Source organism: Podarcis muralis, chromosome 4, assembly GCF_964188315.1.
Source record: "Podarcis muralis chromosome 4, rPodMur119.hap1.1, whole genome shotgun sequence".
Classification (NCBI taxonomy): Eukaryota; Metazoa; Chordata; class Lepidosauria; order Squamata; family Lacertidae; genus Podarcis; species Podarcis muralis.
Genome location: NC_135658.1, coordinates 23,102,305 through 23,120,508, shown reverse-complemented (window position 1 = coordinate 23,120,508; position 18,204 = coordinate 23,102,305). Strand labels below are relative to the sequence as shown.

Genomic DNA, 18,204 nt, shown 5'->3' with positions numbered 1-18,204 from the left:
GAGGAACCAGCTGTCTCTGGGGGGCTGTTGTACCCCCAACTGGGCAATCAGGCCAAGCTTCTGATGCTGGTGTTTCAAGAGCTGGTGACCCGAAACCTACAGAGCCTGAGATGGGTCCCCCCCCCCCAGGAACATAGACGTTTAGACACTTGTTTCATTATTTCACAGGTTTCCATGAACCATTTTATCTAATATGTTTGTCGTGCGTGGTGAGCCAGTGTGGTGTAGTGGTTAAGAGTGGTAGTCTCGTAATCTGGGGAACCGGGTTCACGTCTCTGCTCCTCCACATGCAGCTGCTGGGTGACCTTGGGCCACTCACACTTCTTTGAAGTCTCTCAGCCCCACTCACCTCACAGAGTGTTTGTTGTGGGGGAGGAAGGGAAAGGAGAATGTTAGCCACTTTGAGACTCCTTCGGGTAGTGATAAAGCGGGATATCAAATCCAAACTCTTCTTCTTCCTCATGTTAGATAATAATAATAATCCTAGCTTCTGTTTTGTTTTAAAGCATCACACCTAGGAAGTTTGACATTGTTCAAGCATCTGAAGGTCAGAAAATTGGAGCCGTCACTGCTGACATTGGAGATTTAACCTTGAACAAGAGAGGGGAAAGGACATCTTTCACTTTCAGAAAAGTGAGGAGAAGCCCTTGCAATTGCTGTAAGTTCCAGTTATTCAGATGCAGACAATGGACCTTGTGGGGTCCCACCCCTTTAAGGTTGTGCTCCCCCCACTTAGCCCTCAGCTCTTAAAAGCATGGCTGGATTAACTGCTCCTCATTAAACGTTGTGCCATGTTCATTCTACACTTGTACAGAATCAAATGCTCATGGCTGTTCTGACTCTGTGGAACTCCCTGCCCATTGATACCAGACTTTAACCAGACCTGTTTTTGGCACTGCTAAACAATTTCTTTTTCTTTAGGCAAGTCTGGCCAGCTATGTAAAGTCAACATATAATTTAATGAGTGATTTGCTTTAGAATGAGTATTTTAACTGCAGATCTTATTTATAATTTTAAATTATTTTGGGTCAATTTGTTTTTAACAATAATATTAATGTATATTTTATGCAAACCGTTTTTCCAGTTAAGCAGCATGCAAATTCTGTAAAAGAAATGCATTTTTAAAAAGCGAGCTTCAGCATGTCTTGCTGAGGCTACAGCATCTTGGGACGCTTACCACGTATTGCAGCAGTAGCCAACGTGGTATCCTGCAGATGTTGCGGACTGCAACTCTGCCCTTCCTCACCATTGACCATGCTGCTGGCCGGTCTGATGGGTGTTGTAGCACGGCAACATCTGGAGGGCACCATATAATCTATCCCTCCTGTATCCCAGGAGTGTCAGGCACTCGTCTCTGGGCTCTCCTGGCCTCCAGTTGTGGAACAAGCTGTCTTGGCAATATGGGAGCCCCACTTTGGGCAAAGGAATAAACTAGGGCTGAGTGGAAGGTCTATGAGAGCTAACAGCCTGCAGTAGGGGCACTTCTTCCCTCCTCTCTGGATATTCTTGCCAGCCGTGCTCTAGGGCCTGACTACTGGTGACCACTACATTCTTACTGGTCCCATTCCCCTTCCCACTCCCAGGACTCTCAACTTGTCATGGTCATAGCTGTCAGCCGTCCCTTATTTGGCGGGAAAGTCCCTTATCCCAGTGCCGTGTCCCACTGCTGTCCCTTATTGATGATGTCCCTTAAATTTCCCGGGTTTCAAAGGAAGCAGCTCCTCTCCCTCCCTCCCTGCCAGCCAGGGAGGAGGGAGGCTCCAACTGTGTTGCTTGGCTGCGTTGCTCACCCAATAAGGAGTCTAAGAATGACTAGGGGGTGGAGCTTGCATGCCTTGTGCCGATCAAATCGTTGCCTGGGGACTTTGCTCAGCACTTCCCAGCAGAGAGGTGATGGTGGTTTTCCTTGCTGCATCCCCCTTTGCCGAGTTGCTGTGCTGTGGGAGCCACCGCTTGAGGCTTCATTTGGCTGCTGGCTGGGCTTTCTACCTTTGGCTCAGAGGGGCTCAGAATTCGAAAATACCTGTACTCGGAAAATCCCTTATTTTGGCTGCTGATCCCTCATTTTTGAGGCTGCTGGTCCCTTATTTTCAAATCTGTAAGTTGACAACTATGGTCATGGTTCACTCAGGGCTGACCTATTTCCTCTGCAACACTTAATGCTGTCCCTTCCAAACCCCACCCACTCTCCAGCTTTGCTACCTCTGATTGGTTGGGTGGAGCAGCAGCAGGTGAGCAGTTAGATTCCTGCCCTTTTGACTGGGTCTGTTGCACTACAGGGCTTTTATTCCTTGGTTGATCTGCTGCTGCTACACAATACTGATTTCACCTGGAAATAACCCTTTTCTTTGTTGTCTCCTTTTAAAAACAAACCACTCCCCCTTCTTCTCGGCTAGCGACAAATTTGTCTTTGAAAGTGCAGCAGGAGTAAGCAATATTTCCCACCTTTTAGCCTCCAGAAAGCATTCCTGTGGCCAAAGAACACCCCTTAGCACAGAACGAGCACCTTAATCAAAGTAAGACTTTTGAGTCGAGCATAGCTCTAGTAGTTCAGACAGCTTTACACAAACAATCTGATTGATGTGTTTCGAGAGAAAAAAAAAATAGATTTTTGATTTGCTTCTTATGGTGTAAACTTTGGGAATTGTTGTTAAGGTTTGTTGCCACATCGGCACACCTAGGGAGGGTGGTTCTATGTAGTCACCCAATACAAGTTTGGGCTTTTTGTTGCTGGTGCCACACCATGTCCTGAATCATCCTGTCTTTGCTCTTATTTAAACTTGTACAATGCAGTTGTACCATTTATGCATGCAACGTGGTGCAGATATAGCATGGAAACCATGGTTTGCAAATTGAGATCCAGCCTAGTGGCACACACTCACTCTCCTCCCCTGCTCCCCTCCCCAAAGAGAAGTCTTCCCTCCCTTCCCATCTCAACATTAAAAGTTTTGAAGAGTTATTTGTGCACTGGTGCTAACTATGCAACAGGTTATTCTAGCCATGGTTCTCTTTTGAGCCAGAATTTGGTATTATGGCTTCACATGAACCATTAACTTCAGTGCAATGTAACTCTAAACCAGTGTTTCCCAACCGGTGTTCCGCGGCACGCTAGTGTGCCGAGATACGTTGCCTGGTGTGCCGCGGGAAAAATTGGCGGGGGGGGGGAATAAAGGGGGAAAAATTATTCCCCCACCGCCAGGCGTGGGGCTGGGGCGGGGGAAGCCCGAGCTTCCCCCTCCCCCAGAACGGGACCCAGAGCCATGCCGAAGCTGCGCGCAGCTTAGGCATCGCTCTGGGAGCTTGCGGGGCTGGGGGAGGAGGAAGCCCCCCGCCAGCCTCCAAACCATGTCGGGAGACAGCGGGATGGCGCGCTGCGCCTCTCCCGCTGTCCCCTGAGTTTGCAGGGCTGGCGATGGGGAGGAGCAGGCTTCTCCCCCCGCCAGCCTTCCAGCCAAGTCGGGGGGCAGCGGGAAGGGCGCGCTGGGTTTCTCCGCTGTCCCGGACGGCTTTCAAAAGCCTGCCTTCAAAAGCCGTCGGGGACAGCGGAGAAACGCGCTGCCTTTCTCCGCTCTCCCGGGAAGGCAGGCAGGGGGGAGCAAAGACTTTCGCCCCCGCCCACCTTCAGAAGAGGTCCAGGACCTCTTCTGAAGGCCGGCGGGGGGCAAAAGTCTTTGCTCCCCCCTGCCTGCCTTCCCGGGAGAGCGGAGAAAGGCAGCGCGTTTCTCCGCTGTCCCCGACGGCTTTTGAAGGCAGGCGGGGGGGAGCAAAGACTTTTGCCCCTGCCTGCCTTCCCGGAAGAGCGGAGAAACGCACTGCCTTTCTCCGCTCTCCCAGGAAGGCAGGCAGGGGGGAGCAAAGACTTTTGACCCCCGCCGGCCTTCAGAAGAGGTCCAGGACCTCTTCTGAAGGCGGGCGGGGGGCGAAAATCTTTGTCCCCCCTGCCTGCCTTCCCAGGGGCTTTTAAATCGCCCCGGACAGCGGAGAAGTCCTCCGCTGTCCCGGGCGATTTTAAAATGCCGCCCGCTAGCATTTTAAGATTGCCCCGGACAGCGGAGAAGTCCTCCGCTGTCCCGGGGTTTTTTAAAATGCTGGGGGTGGGAAGAAAAGCCCTTGTCCCCCCCCCCCCAGCCTTCAGAAGAGGTCGGGGGACAGACTGTCCCCGGACCTGGTCTGAAGGCGGTTTCCCTAGGAACGCATTAATTGATTTTCAATGCATTCCTATGGGAAACCGTGCATCGCAATACGAAAAACTCGCAAGACGAAGAGACTTGCGGAACGAATTAATTTCGTCTTGCGAGGCACCACTGTATCCGGAGAGGCGGCCTTCAGGCGAGTTTTAATTTTAATTTTCCTTCTCCCACTTAATGCCCCACGCTCGCCCGAGCAGCTTGCAGTCCTCGGTAACCACGGCGACCCGAGGGAGGGGAGGGAACAGGGAAGTCGAGGGCGGCGGCGAGCCGCGATGACGTCAGTGGGCCGCGCCGCCTCGCCCTGGCACGGTGTGAGAGCCCCGGCTAGTGGCGCGAGCTTCAGAATAAGTGGGATCCGCGTGCACGAGACCGAGATTGCGGGTAAGGAGCTCAGCCCTGGGCAGGAGGAAGCGGGGCCGCGCGTGCGGGCCACATCCCCACAGAGAGCGAGCCTCCCCCGGCCCACCACTCCGGGCAGGTCCACTCGCATGAGGGGGCGGCGATGGCGACGGCCGGCAGCTTGCCTGCAATGCCATCCCTCGAGCAGGCGAGGAGCCCGGAGGCTACCAGATGCGAGTCCTCTTTCCCACCCTGCTCGGGAGTCCAGAGCACTTGGTCGCATTCAGGATCTAGAGTGGGGAAGCGGGGCTTGTGTCTGGGCTGGACACATTGGGCTGCCTGTGCCGCTCGACCTGCGGGGAGAAATCAGGGTGGGAGTCACGACCGTGAGGCAGGGCTGCCAAGTGTGGCAGAAGAGGACACGGCCGTCGCACCTGTCCTTAGGTAGGAGCTTCTTCCGTGTCGACCTGCTGCCCTAAAGTCTTGGCTTTTTTCTTGGCTTTTTGGCGGTTGGCACAGAAGGAAGGCAAGGGGGAGGGGAAAAAATTGAAACTTACACTTTCGTGCGTCCCTCCCGGCGTGACGCTGCGTGCTGACGTCACGGGGCTGTAATGGTGGTGTGCCTCGAGATTTTTTTCATGAAACAAGTGTGCCTTTGCCCAAAAAAGGTTGGGAAACACTGCTCTAAACCATGGTTAATGCTGACAGTTACATGCAGACATGCAAAGTGAGTCTTTGTCATCATGCTTACAGGGTTGCTGATCTTCCCTTTTAGTAGAAGCCCCTTACGCCTTGAGAGATGGCACTCCAAAAGATCCCCAGAATTTTGGAGGGTGAACAGGGGGCTCAAAGTACAAGGGGTAGGATCTGGAAAGCCCCTATGCGTGGGTAGAAGACTTCTAGTGTTTAAGATCCTGGCCATAGTGTTTTTCAGATACAGTTCCTAGGATGTAAACCTAGGTCTAGTAACTACTCTGCCCATACCATACTCGTGCATCCTGATCCTCTTAGAGTATCTCAGTTTAAACCGAGATATACCTTTTAGTTCAGTGTTTCCCAGACTTGAGTCTCCAGCTAGCTAGCAAGACCAGTGGATGATGGACATTGTAGTCCAAAAAGAGCTGGAGACCCAAGTTTTAGAAACACTGATTTAGTTCATGAAATGTATAGATTAGTGTAGATCACTAACTAGGTAATAGATGTGCCATTTTAAATTCAATTCAATTCAGTTTTAAAACTGAAACTCAAAATGTGCAATTTGGTTTGCGGTTTTCAGAATTCTCTGTTAAGTGAGCGCAATCCAAAATGGACCACTCTGGTTTGGAGCACTGTGTTCTGTTTACGGACAAATAAATCCTTATCCTTTCCTACTCTGTAGCTTATCCTTCTGTGTGTGACAGTCAGCGTAAGGACACAGAGCCCTCCTTCCCGGATAATGAGAGTGACGCCTCGAAGCTAGAAGAAAAGTATGTCCATGAGGTGTATGAAGGGATTGCCACGCACTTCAGTAGCACGAGACACAGCCCATGGCCGCGAGTCGTTGAATTCCTGAGGACTTTGCCGTGTGGGGCTGTTGTGGCTGATGTCGGCTGTGGCAACGGAAAGTATTTAGGAGTCCGCAAAGACTTACATATGGTAAGGAACTATGTGGTTTCAGTCCTCCTTGCTTTGAAGGGGATAGTTAACCTATCAGAATTGCATCTCCTGTGACATTTTTCCTGCATGGAAAGCTTTCTCTCCCTTTTTCTTTTTCTTTCTCCTCCTTTCCCTTCCCTCCCAAAAAGGTCCCACAAAGTGACTTACAACACAGTAGTTCAGTTTCGAATACATAGGCTGGAATCAGGGGGAGGAGCCTGTGACTAATGTTTCCAATCCCTCAGATGGCGATTCTGACTTTTATTTGGCTTTGAAAGGTCACCTGAGTTGCGCCAATATTCAAACAGGCCATTCAAAATGATAAAGAGTTCCTCTAGCCCAATAAAGCCATTGTAACAATTGTGGCATGTGTCAGAACCAGACCAGGGTTGTGGGTGGCTGAATCTGAAACCTGGAGCATGTGCTTGCCATCACAGTGGGATCCTGGCTGTCCGTTCCTGGCACTGGCTGTAATGCACTCGGCTGCAAATTTTGGATGTGGAGAGGCAGATTGGCACTTGCTTTTGAGATGAATAAAAATGAACAGTATCCCTTTATCTTTGAATGAACCCGTTCTTTCCTCCTCCTTTGAATTGCAGGGCTGCTTTCCATGGTTCTGAAACTCCTGGCTTCTCTTTCTTGTCCAGAGTTCACCAGCACAAAGCCAGCAGGGGCAGCTGTAGCATCTTGCCTCCTGGTGGGGACAGAGATATGTATCAGGACACTTATACTGCCTGCTGTTACCACCAGTGTTTCACATCGCTGCTCTCTGTAGAAGCACTTCAAGCCTGTGCAGAAACAATTGTTGTAGCTCTTAGGCTTGGCCATAGACCTAGACTTCTGCAGTTCTTGGTTCCAGCTGGGGATCCCTCTGAAATTGTGCCACCCGGTCCCATCTTGGCTTTTCCCACTGCCTTGAAGTTTTCCCTCTCTAGTGTGTCCTGAAACTGCTGCGTCTGTATTTTGACAACTAAAATTTGCCATTACAAGCCTAACCGGTTTGGCTGACTGTGCCTGGATTCATGCTATATTACCATATAATGATACCTGAGGTTATATGTAATATTCCCAAGAAAAGTCAAGAAAATGTGATAACACAGAGAGCAAAGTTCCATCCCCCCACTTTCAGGCAGCGCTTGAAGATTAAAACCCCAGGAGAGCTGCTTCAGCTATAGAGTACTTTTCACAGTTGCTGTTCAAAGTACAAAGCCAGGGGGGGGGGGAGAGACAAAGTAGAGCAAGGGTGGGCAATCTGTGGCCTTTCACATTTTGATGGACTTCAACCCCCATAATCCCTGGCCGCTGGTTGAGGTCCCCTGAAGGGCACAGGTTCCCTACCCCTGCTCCCAGAGCAAAGGTGACCAATTTCTGTTGAGAAAACAGAAATTGGTCACCTTTGCTCTGTGAGCAGGGGTAGGGAATCTGTGCCCTTCAGGGGACCTCAACCAGAGGAACCACATTGCCTTCCAAACCATTGTCAAGTCAATAATAATAATAATAATAATAATAATAATATTTGTACCCCGCCACTCTGGGCGGCTTCCAACAAAGATTAAAAATACATCAAAATGTCACACATTAAAAACTTCCCTGAACAGGGCTGCCTTCAGTTGTTTTCTAAATGTCAGGTAGTTGTTTATCTCTTTGACATCTGATGGATGGATGGATGGATTCCACAGGGTGGGTGCCACTACCTAGAAGGCCCTCTGCCTGGTTCCCTGTAGCTTTGCTTCTCGCAGTGAGGGAACCGCCAGAAGGCCCTCGGAGCTGGACCTCGGTGTCCGGGCAGAATGATGGGGGGGGGGGAGGATGCTCCTTCAGGTATACTGGGCCAAGGCCGTTTAGAGATTTAAAGGTCAACACCAACACTTTGAATTGTGCTTGGAAATGTACTGGGAACCAATGTAGGTCTTTCAATGTAGGTGTTATGTGGTCTCGGCGGCCGCCCCAGTCACCAGTCTAGCTGCCGCATTCTGGATTAGTTGTAGTTTCCGGGTCACCTTCAAAGGTAGCCCCACGTAGAGCGCATTGCAGTAGTCCAAGTGGGAGATAACTAGAGCATACACCACTCTGGCGAGACAGTCTGTGGGCAGGTAAGAGCTTCATAGCTCTAATAAAAAGGAGCTTAGACATTGCCAAGGAATTACATGCACAGTTCAGAGACGTGAAACATGACATTGTGGAAGAAAATCCCTCACTTGCATTACTGCACTGGGGGTGAAACATTAACCCCACACTGATTGAAAGTAGGTAGATTGCCAGGGGCCAGTTAAAATTGCTTTGTAGGGCAGATATGGTCCCGTGGGTTGTGAGCTGGCCACCACTGCTTTAGAGCACAAACCCTACATGCACAAATGTGTTTCTGTGGTCTTCTTTCGGGTGTCCTTAGTTTGGAATATTCCAGGAACTTTAATCAGCTCAGCGCATAGTGAAACTATGGAACTTGCTCCCACAGGAAACAGTGATGACCGCTAACCTAGATGGCTTTAAAGGACAGGTGCATGAAGGGAAGGGTAATCAATGGGCTACTTGCCATTTTGACTGTGTTCTGCCTCCACAGTTAGAGGCAGCAATGCTTCTGAATGCTTCTTGCTGGAAAGAGTTACAGAGTTATGACAAATTAAAGTCTAAAGTACGAGATTGGTTGCATTACCCTCAGATAAATGAGGTATTTAAACAGGACAGGAAAATAGGTTTTCAGATGGAGAGGTCGAAATTAGAAACAGAATTGTTAGAACCCAATACTAAGAATTTGTCAAGAATGTATAATTTGCTGCTGAAATGGAATACACAAGATGAAACAGTAAAATCAGCTATGATCAAATGGGCACAAGACATAGGTCATGACATTATGTTTGACGACTGGGAAAAGTTATGGAACACCGGTGTTAAGTTTACGGCTTGTAATGCCTTGAGAGAAAACATAATGAAAATGATCTATAGGTGGTACATGACCCCAGTCAAACTTGCAAAAATTTACCATTTGCCCAATAATAAATGTTGGAAATGTAATGAGACTGAAGGTACTTTCTATCACCTTTGGTGGACCTGCCCGAAGATTAAAGCCTACTGGGAAATGATCTATAATGAAATTTAAAAGGTCCTTAAATGGACATTTTCTAAAAAACCAGAGGCTTTTCTCCTGGGCATGGTGGGCCAATTGGTTCCAAGGAAGGACAGAATTTTTTTCATGTATGCTACCACAGCAGCAAGAATTCTTCTAGCAAAGTATTGGAAGACGCAGCAGCTACCCACTCTGGAAGAATGGCAAGTGAAGGTGATTGACTACATGGGAATGGCAGAGATGACCGGCAGAATCCGTGACCAGGGGAGTGAGACAGTGGAAGAAGATTGGAAGAAATTTAAAATATATCTTAAAAATTGTTGTAACATTGAGGAGTGCTGAGATGCTATGGTGTTAAGAAACAGAGAATTGCAGCTGTAAATCATAAGTTTAAGGAAATTATAAGGAAGATGAGTTAATTAATTAAATGGAGGGTTGCTGAGAAAAGGTAAAAATAAGGATGCAGAAAAAGGGAGGTATGGGGAAGTCTGGGAACTAAGGTGAAGGAAAATAAGTTTATGAAATTATACATGTTTATTTGTTTGTATGTTTTGTTTTGTTTTATTGTTTGTTTTTAATACATGTTTGGAAAATTAATAAAAATTATTTTTTTAAAAAAATGAATGCTTCTTGCTGGAAACCACAGGAGTAGAGAGTAGAGAGTCTTGTGCTTGAATCCTGCTTTTGGGTTTCCCATAGGTATCTGGTCAGCCACTATCAGAATACAGTTCTGGACTGGACGGGCCGTTGGCCTGATCCATCAGACTCTTCTGAAGTTCAGTTGACATATCTGAAGTCTTCCACTGGCCTACCTCTTATGATGGTGGCATATTTGGCTTCTGCCAGTGTAGCAGGTCTTCTACCAAATCCTATGACATCTCAGCTGATAGACCCTAGCCTTAAGATTGCTCCCTACGAGTAAAAAAATGTTAACTGGCACACAGTTCGAAAGCCACTTTTAGACAGTAAGCAAACCCCAAACTGACTTGCTCCTGAAAAGGCCAAGGGAAGCTTTATTGTTGCTTAACTTTCTCCCTCTTTGCAGCAATCTGTCATTAAGATTTGTCTCTCCAGCAAGCTCTCTCATTCAGGAACTGGCGTCTGCAATGTAGTTAATATCCCAAATCAACTAATAATTATTTTCAGGCTACAACATTCAGGCATAAACACGCCCACTCATAAATCAGTAGATTCCTTCTGGTTAAAAATAAATTGCCTGAAGCAGATGCATTATAATTCCAGACAGGGAATTATAATAGGAACTTTTATTTTATCAGTGAGCAGAAAGAAGGGAGATAAACATGCCTGCCAGTTATAACGATGCTAATAATAAACATATATCAGGTTGCTCCGCTATTATTGCAGCATGCCCGGCAACATCACAACGGCTCACTTCATAATTTTGGTGTGGCTTTAGCTTGGGTCTGAATTGTTTGACAGAGTGCGTGAGAAATAGCCAAAGGAGTGTTGAAATTACCAAGAGATTTTTGAGAGAGACTCTTGGGGATGGGAAGCGAGTGATAGATTTGCTACACTGGCCAAAAGGCAAATGTGGATTTGGGATGGTGGGAACCTCGCACATCCTTTCAATCAAAGTATTGCTTTATTTAAGCCAGTGAAAAGGGAACATATCTTGCAGGTGAAGGACTCAAAACAGCAGACAGGTGAAAAGAAAGCCAAAAATAAAAATAGGGAGCCCACTGGGTATATGACACAATTCTCCTTTTCGTGGCAACGAGAGATGGCCTTCTCGTTTTTAGACGCAGCCCCTTCTCTCTGAAAGGTGACGCGGCAGCTCTCTGTGAGGGAAAACAAAACACTACGTGAAAGAAATGTTAAAGGTCTGACTCAGAACAAGTGAAGCAAGGGAATTTCTCTCTCCTTTCTCTGTCTCGCACTGTGGCTGCATGCTGTCGTCTTTCTTGCTGTGTTTGTATGAATTTGCCCGAATTTAATTTGCTTCCTCAAGACTCTCATGCTATTAGTTATAGCTGAGATGTTTCTCTAGGGAGCCACATAATTTCATTTGGTGGCTGGATTTCAAAATTAGATGTAGTTCTCTCTCCATCAGCTTTCTGATGAGTCGCATCAATCAGGTTTCAAATGGACTTAAATGATCTAATTCCACCAGGAGGAGTTAGTGATTGTGAGGTAAAGCTAAAATGACCACAGCATCCTGTGGTTCTTTTTGTTCCCTGAGCTTGGAGAGATAATCAGCATCTTGTGGATGGCAGGCTCCCTAATAATTATTATATTTTGCATCTTCCCATCTCCGTCGCTAACCTGGTAATAGAAATAAATGTGGCCACTGCAAATAAATATGGCCCTATTCTAGGGTGAAACCATGGCACTTTGGTTTCTTTCCTTCACAGCCTCAAGAAATGTGGACAGGAAGAACAGAACAGCTCCTAAGATTCTTTGGGGAAAGCCATGGGGGACCATGTGTTGAGATTCCTGCATCTCAGGGAGTTGGACTAGATCAGACCTGTCCAACTCCCAAGGGACTGTGATCTGCTCCCAGTATGAATAAACTGGCAGTGATCTACCCATTGTCATTGAGGATTGACCAGAGTTGTTGAGCTCTTTTTGGGGAGGATTGACCAGAGTTTTTTGGGAGAGACAATAGTTGTTGAGCTTTTGGGGGAGAGGATTGCAGTTTACTTAAGCCCGCGATCAACCAGGATCACCAGGGGATCTACCTATTGATCGTGGTCAACCGGTTGGACATGTCTGGATCCCTTCCAATTCTATGATTCTATGACTGTTTAAAGTGGTATAATACTGCTTCAGCATCTTAAAAAGTAGAGACATCACCTTGCCAACAAAGGTCCGTATAGTAAAAGCTATGGTTTTCCCAGTAGTGATGTATGGAAGTGAGAGCTGGACCACAAACAAGACTGATTGCCGAAGAATTGATGCTTTTGAATTATGCTGCTGGAGGAGACTCTTGAGAGTCCCATTGACTGCAAGAAGATCAAACCTCTCCATTCTGAAGGAAATCAGCCCTGAGTGCTCACTGGAAGGACAGATCCTGAAGCTGAGGCTCCAATACTCTGGCCACCTCATGAGAAGAGAAGACTCCCTGGAAAAGACCCTGATGTTGGGAAAGATGGAGGGCACAAGGAGAAGAGGACGGCAGAGGACGAGATGGTTGGATAGTGTTCTCGAAGCTACCAGCATGAGTTTGACCAAACTGCGAGAGGCAGTGGAAGACAGGAGTGCCTGGCGTGCTCTGGTCCATGGGGTCACCAAGAGTCGGACACGACTAAACAACAACAAAATACTGCTTCAAATGTATGGTTATGGATGTGCGGCAAAGGCACTCTGCAGATGCTCAGGAGTGTTCCTCTTTGTTACTTCACCTGCTGCAAGGCTAAACGTTGGGATTTCAGACGGGATGATGGGCTGAGCCAGATGAAACCTTGGTTCACATAAGCATGGGGGGAAAGAGAGAATGAGTTAATTAAAATAATATGAAAGTGCCTCTGATAATCCAGTAAGATCATTACACCTTCTTAGCAACTCGTAATTATCTGTGTCCAGTCATTATGGGCATGCCTGCAGCTCCCATCATATTATTTATATCAAATGCAAATTTAATCTGAAGCCTGTGTAGCCTTTGCAGTTTCTTCTCTGCATCTCAATTGAGGTAAGCAATGCTCCTGGGTCTTCCCCCCTCTCCCAGTGCAAGATCTAATCTTTTGCTTTGGGCAGTAGTGGATTCGCTTTAATACATAGGACGTTACAAGTAAGCCCGACTTCACAATTATTTGATATAATTTAGATGCAAATTAGGAACCTCATATTCTGCCGGTCGTAGGCTTTCTTCCTCTTGGTTAGCTTAGCTGCAGCTCATTACATTTCATCAGAGTACAGTGTTGCCTCTTTTCAAGGTCACTCCAGTATTGTCTTTTTGATTGAATTCCTGCTTCCCAGTCAATTTATACTGTACATATTTAGGACAGAGTGTGATTGAAATCAGAAGAATTGTGCCTCTTTTTTTAATCATGGAAGGTGGCCATACAGATACAGTCAATGAAGCACTAACTTTTTCCTCTTTTCAGCTGCTTGTTTGTATGTGGGACCCATTCACAGAATTGTTCAGAGACTTCTAGAGGTGGAAGGGACCCTGAACATCATCTAGTCCAAGCCCTTGAAATGCAGGAATAGGCAGCTGTCCCATACAGGGATCAAACCTGCAGCCTTGGTGTTATCAGCACCATGCTTTAACCAACTGAGCTATAAGGCTACTTAAACCTTTGAACCTCATTGGACTCTTAAGTGCTGCGGCTTCATTGGCTAAAATGCCTGTTTGAAGTTGAGTGGTGCCTTAAATTTCTTTCATCTTTCTCAAGATTTCAAGGAGGGAGTCCTAGCTCATTGGTAGAGCATCTAGTGTCCATGCAGAAGGTACCAGCTTCAATCCACAGCAACTCCAGTTGGGCCTGGGATGGAATATCCCTGTCTGAAATCCTGGAGAGTAGCTGGCAATCAACACAGACAGTTCTGAGCTAAATAGGCTATATAAGGCAGCTTCCTGGTAGAAATTGCTGCTGGTCAAAATTTGCCTTGTTTGTGTTGGGATGCATTCTGGGAGACGGGGGCAATTGGCAGGCTCCCAAGCTGCCTCCAGCCCACCGGCCGGCAGCCAGGCAAACTCTGGTTTTCAGAACAGCATCAAAAACTGCGACTTAAGCCTCAGAAACCTTTAGAGACTGAGCACGCAAGCCAGCAGAGATAAGAACTCTTTGCAACGCAAGTAGCTGACAGAAGCATATGTAAGCATATATACGAGCGTTTATTCAGCATTACAACAAAGGAAAAACATGTCTGCTCCCCTTCGTGTACAAGCAATAAGCATAGGCAAAAGCTATATACAACGGAAGTTCCCACCAGACTGTGCTGGAAGTAAACAGACATGTGACATACAACAACTCCATATGCCTGTTCTAAAGGTGGGATGGAACTATATCCTAACAGTTTGCAATGCTTTTTAAATTCTTTTTATTTAATTGCATTTTTAATAATAAAAAAGGGGGGTTAGCTTCTACCAAAGGCCAACGACATTTTGAGGAAAGGAAACCAAATTATTTTATTCTGGGAGTAAGGAGCACTTAGCTTTTGACACCCTCTGCAAAATCCAAATAATAACGAACTACTTTACTGGGACATTGTGGGACAGAGGAGGCTCAGAAGACAAGACAGGCATCACAGTGCAGCATTTCAAAGGAGATGGCATTTCTACCACACATGCTGGAGAAATCCAGAGGTGCCATTTGAGTGTGTCACATCTCAACAGTCCTCTTTTATTCCTCCTTTCTTCAAATTCCTACGCAAGTATGCGGTTAAAATTTTGAAGAAGTGAGATCCAACCATGAGATACTCAATTATTTCTTCCGCAGAGGAAAAAAATGTGCCAGAAATTCAAAATACTTGCAGGCTTTGTTGGGGGGGGGGGGGAATGTCTGAAGGAAAGTAGATCTCCTGCCTGTAGGTGACTTTTGCAAAATCTGCATGAAACTTTTGTATGTATCTTGTTAAGAGTGCAATCCTTCCCATTTTCTCTTGCAGTTTGGCTGTGACCGTAGCATGACTCTTGTTGACATTTGTGGAGAGAAGGGATTTCAAGCCTTTGTGTGCGATGCGCTCAGAGTACCAGTACGAAGTGGCTCATGTGATGCCTGCATCTCCATTGCTGTCATCCACCATTTTTCAACAGTGGTAAGTTAAAACTCTTCCCTATGATTTGTTGCCATATCCTTTACACAGCAACACTGGATGTCTTATACAGTCATAACTTGGTTCTTGAACGCCTTGGTACTCGTACATTTTGGCTCCCGAATGCCGAAAACCTGGAAGTGTGTGTTCCGGTTTGCGAATGTTTTTTGGAAACCAAATGTCTGACATGGCTTCTGATTGGGTGCAGGAGGCTCCTGCAGCTAATCGGAAGCGTGCCTTGGTTTTCAAACGTTTTCGGAAGCCAAATGGACTTCCAGAACGGATTACGTTCGAGAACCAAGGTACGACTGACTGGGTCAGATTGCTTGTCCATCTATCCCAGCATTGTCTCTTCCGAAGGACAGCAGCTTCCCAGGGGTCTTGGGCCAAGACCAATCATCCACTTTGGCTTTCAGTGGCTAAGGCTAAGCCGATATGAGCTGGTTTCAGTTGCACTCACTTTTCTGTTGATGGGTGGGGCTAGGCCATCAGGACACCCATGTTTAACTTCTCAGCCATTAGCTGGCTAAGAGAGCCATCCTAAAGCCAGATGAACCAGGGTGGGCAGGTTAGGATCTATCCAATGGGTCTCTGGCTGAGGTTTCTGGTGCAGCCAGGCTACATTGGCATAACACCCCATTCTTGGCTCAGCCAGAGGTACCTTCCCCATCCAGGCTTAGCTAGGGCCCAGCTGGCTGAGTTGAGCCTGGTGGATCTTAAGCCATTGTAAGCCCTAAAAAGGATGTCTGGAGGGGGCGACTCAGGCTGGATCTTAAGTAGGGCTGGGCGATATCTGGTTTTCAACATCACAATACATCACCAGCTAAACATTGTGATATACCGATATATTACAACGTCTGAAGTAAGGATGGAACTATGTAGAGGCATTAGCTGGCTTCATGGTTTTTCCCACATTGTGATTTTTGCATAGCACCCCCCCCCCCCCAAAAAAAAAAATTTGCGATATATTGCCAGGTCAAAAACTATGAAGCCAATATGGACTTCAAACCGGTTTTGGATGATATATTGCCCAGCCCTAACTCCTAAGCCTGTTCAGAATGGTCATGTGACCTGGCCACCTAGCATAAATTAAACCAGCAGAAAAGGTGGTGTCACTCAAATACTGTCTTATGTGTGTGTTTTCCCTCCGCCAGGCTTAGGCCGGCTCAGTCAGCAGTAGCCCCACTCCTAAGCAGGAGTTTGAATCTGGTATACTTCACAGGGACTTAGGGACGCGGGTGGCGCTGTGGGTAAAACCTCAGCGCCTAGGGCTTGCCGATCGCATGGTCGGTGGTTCGAATCCCCGCGGCGGGGTGCGCTCCCGTCGTCCGGTCCCAGCTCCTGCCCACCTAGCAGTTCGAAAGCACCTCCAGGTGCAAGTAGATAAATAGGGACCGCTTACCAGCGGGAAGGTAAACGGCGTTTCCGTGTGCTGCGCTGGTGCTGGCTCGCCAGAGCAGCTTTGTCACGCTGGCCACGTGACCCGGAAGTGTCTCCAGACAGCGCTGGCCCCTGGCCTCTTAAGTGAGATGGGAGCACAACCCTAGAGTCGGACACGACTGGCCCGTACGGGCAGGGGTACCTTTACCTTTACCTTTATACTTCACAGCTGCTTAATTTATGCCGGCTTGCTTTACTCCAGCGTCTTGTGTCTAGGGTTGCTCCTATATGCAACAAACACACGTTTCAGTGTACGGAAAGCTATGGTTCCCAAGGCTGGGCGATGGATACTGGAAGGGCTACTTCTGCCCTTTTGAACCTGTGCACACACTCCAGTTCTTAGGGGAGGAGGCCCTGTTCTGTATCCTACCACCATCTGAGATGCCATTGGTAGGTGGGAGGAGCAAACCCTTCTTGCATAGAAGAGCCAGGGCCCAGATTATGGATTGTCTTGTTATGAAACGTCCAGATTTAGGCACCAATTGTTATATTTTTTTCCTTACTTAGGCACACCTTACAACAATGAGCTTACATCTGACTTTGGTTGCTCCTTTTTCATTTGAGCAAGCAATCATAAAAATGGCAAGCATAAGCAGTCTTTTAAGAGAAAAACAACGTTTAAATGGAGGTTGATAATTGCCGTGGGTATTACAGAGCAGGAAAAATTTTTTACCAAATAAACAGATAAAGAGCAGTACAGGTGTTCCTGATTATATAAACCACTAGAGCACATCAGTTTTCCTTTGCTGTACTCGAAGCGTTGCTCTCACTTGCAGTCCTGCTGCTGTTAACATTCGGACTGACTTGATCTGCTTTCCCCTTGACCAGGAGAGAAGGCTGGCTGCTCTCTGCGAATTAGTCCGGCTGCTGAGGCCAGGTGGAAGAGCTCTCATTTATGTCTGGGCTATGGAACAGGAATACAAGAACCAGAAGTCTAAATACCTGAAAGAAAAAAGAGCCAGCGGTGGTGCGTCGGAAGAGCTCGGCAGTGACCCAGTAGAGGAAACGGGCGACAGTGACTGCCAAAGTTCAGTGCACCCCAAGAGCAGGTGTTGCAATGCAAACCAGGCCGTTCATGCTAAACTGCCTGTTCATACCAACAGAACATCCTTTGGCTCCCAAGACTTGCTGGTCCCTTGGCACCTGAAAGATGGCATGAAGAAGAAATCCAGGCATGTCCAGTCTCACCGACCTGTGGGATGCTCTGCAGACTCGCAGGAACTTAGTCCCATATTTCACCGTTATTACCATGTCTTCTCCAAAGGAGAACTGGAAGCGCTCTGCAAGAGGCTAGATTGCATAGAGGTGCAAGAGAGTTACTATGACCAAGGGAACTGGTGTGTAGTTCTTGAAAAGCAGTAACTTATCAACAAAACCTTGCAGGCTGCCAAAGTGGAAAGGGAACATACTTGACATAAATATTTGGTTGCAAAAGGGTATTTGGGCGGCATCTGGCTTTTAGCAGTGGCTTTATGTTTATAAAATAAATATTGTTTTTACAGTGTTGCTGGGATTATTTTCCTTACCAGTTTAGGAACTTGTATCTTGCTCTGGCTTTACCAACCAAGTATATTTCATTTCTCTTGTTAAATTTGGTATTCTGCCTTTCTACACTGAGGTACTCAAGGCAGTTTACACCTCTTAACAAGGACAGCCCCAGCGGCTGCATGAACACACAGTTGAATCAGGACTTGTCACTAAATGCAGCACCTGTAATTTGAGTCAACAGCAGAGTAAGACAAGATGCTGAATAACAGTAAATGGGCCTAAAGTGAAGGATTGTCTAGGACAGTAAAATAAAAAATAAAGTAAAATGGT

The 18,204-nt window shown here is 47.1% G+C and overlaps 1 protein-coding gene across 2 annotated transcripts in view; it reads left to right on the top strand.

Annotated features, from left to right (window-relative positions):
- ALKBH8 (alkB homolog 8, tRNA methyltransferase) overlaps window positions 1-17,890 on the top strand; it is a 59,044-nt gene extending 41,154 nt beyond the window's left edge. For both annotated transcript variants that reach the window (XM_028726197.2, XM_077927042.1), the window contains exons 9-12: window positions 507-658; window positions 5,908-6,164; window positions 14,800-14,949; window positions 17,215-17,890. In XM_028726197.2, coding sequence (XP_028582030.2) covers window positions 507-658; window positions 5,908-6,164; window positions 14,800-14,949; window positions 17,215-17,748 — 1,093 coding nt within the window. In that variant the 3' untranslated portion in view covers window positions 17,749-17,890. The remainder of the gene's footprint in view (window positions 1-506; window positions 659-5,907; window positions 6,165-14,799; window positions 14,950-17,214) is intronic.
- The last annotated feature ends 314 nt before the right edge of the window (window positions 17,891-18,204 follow it).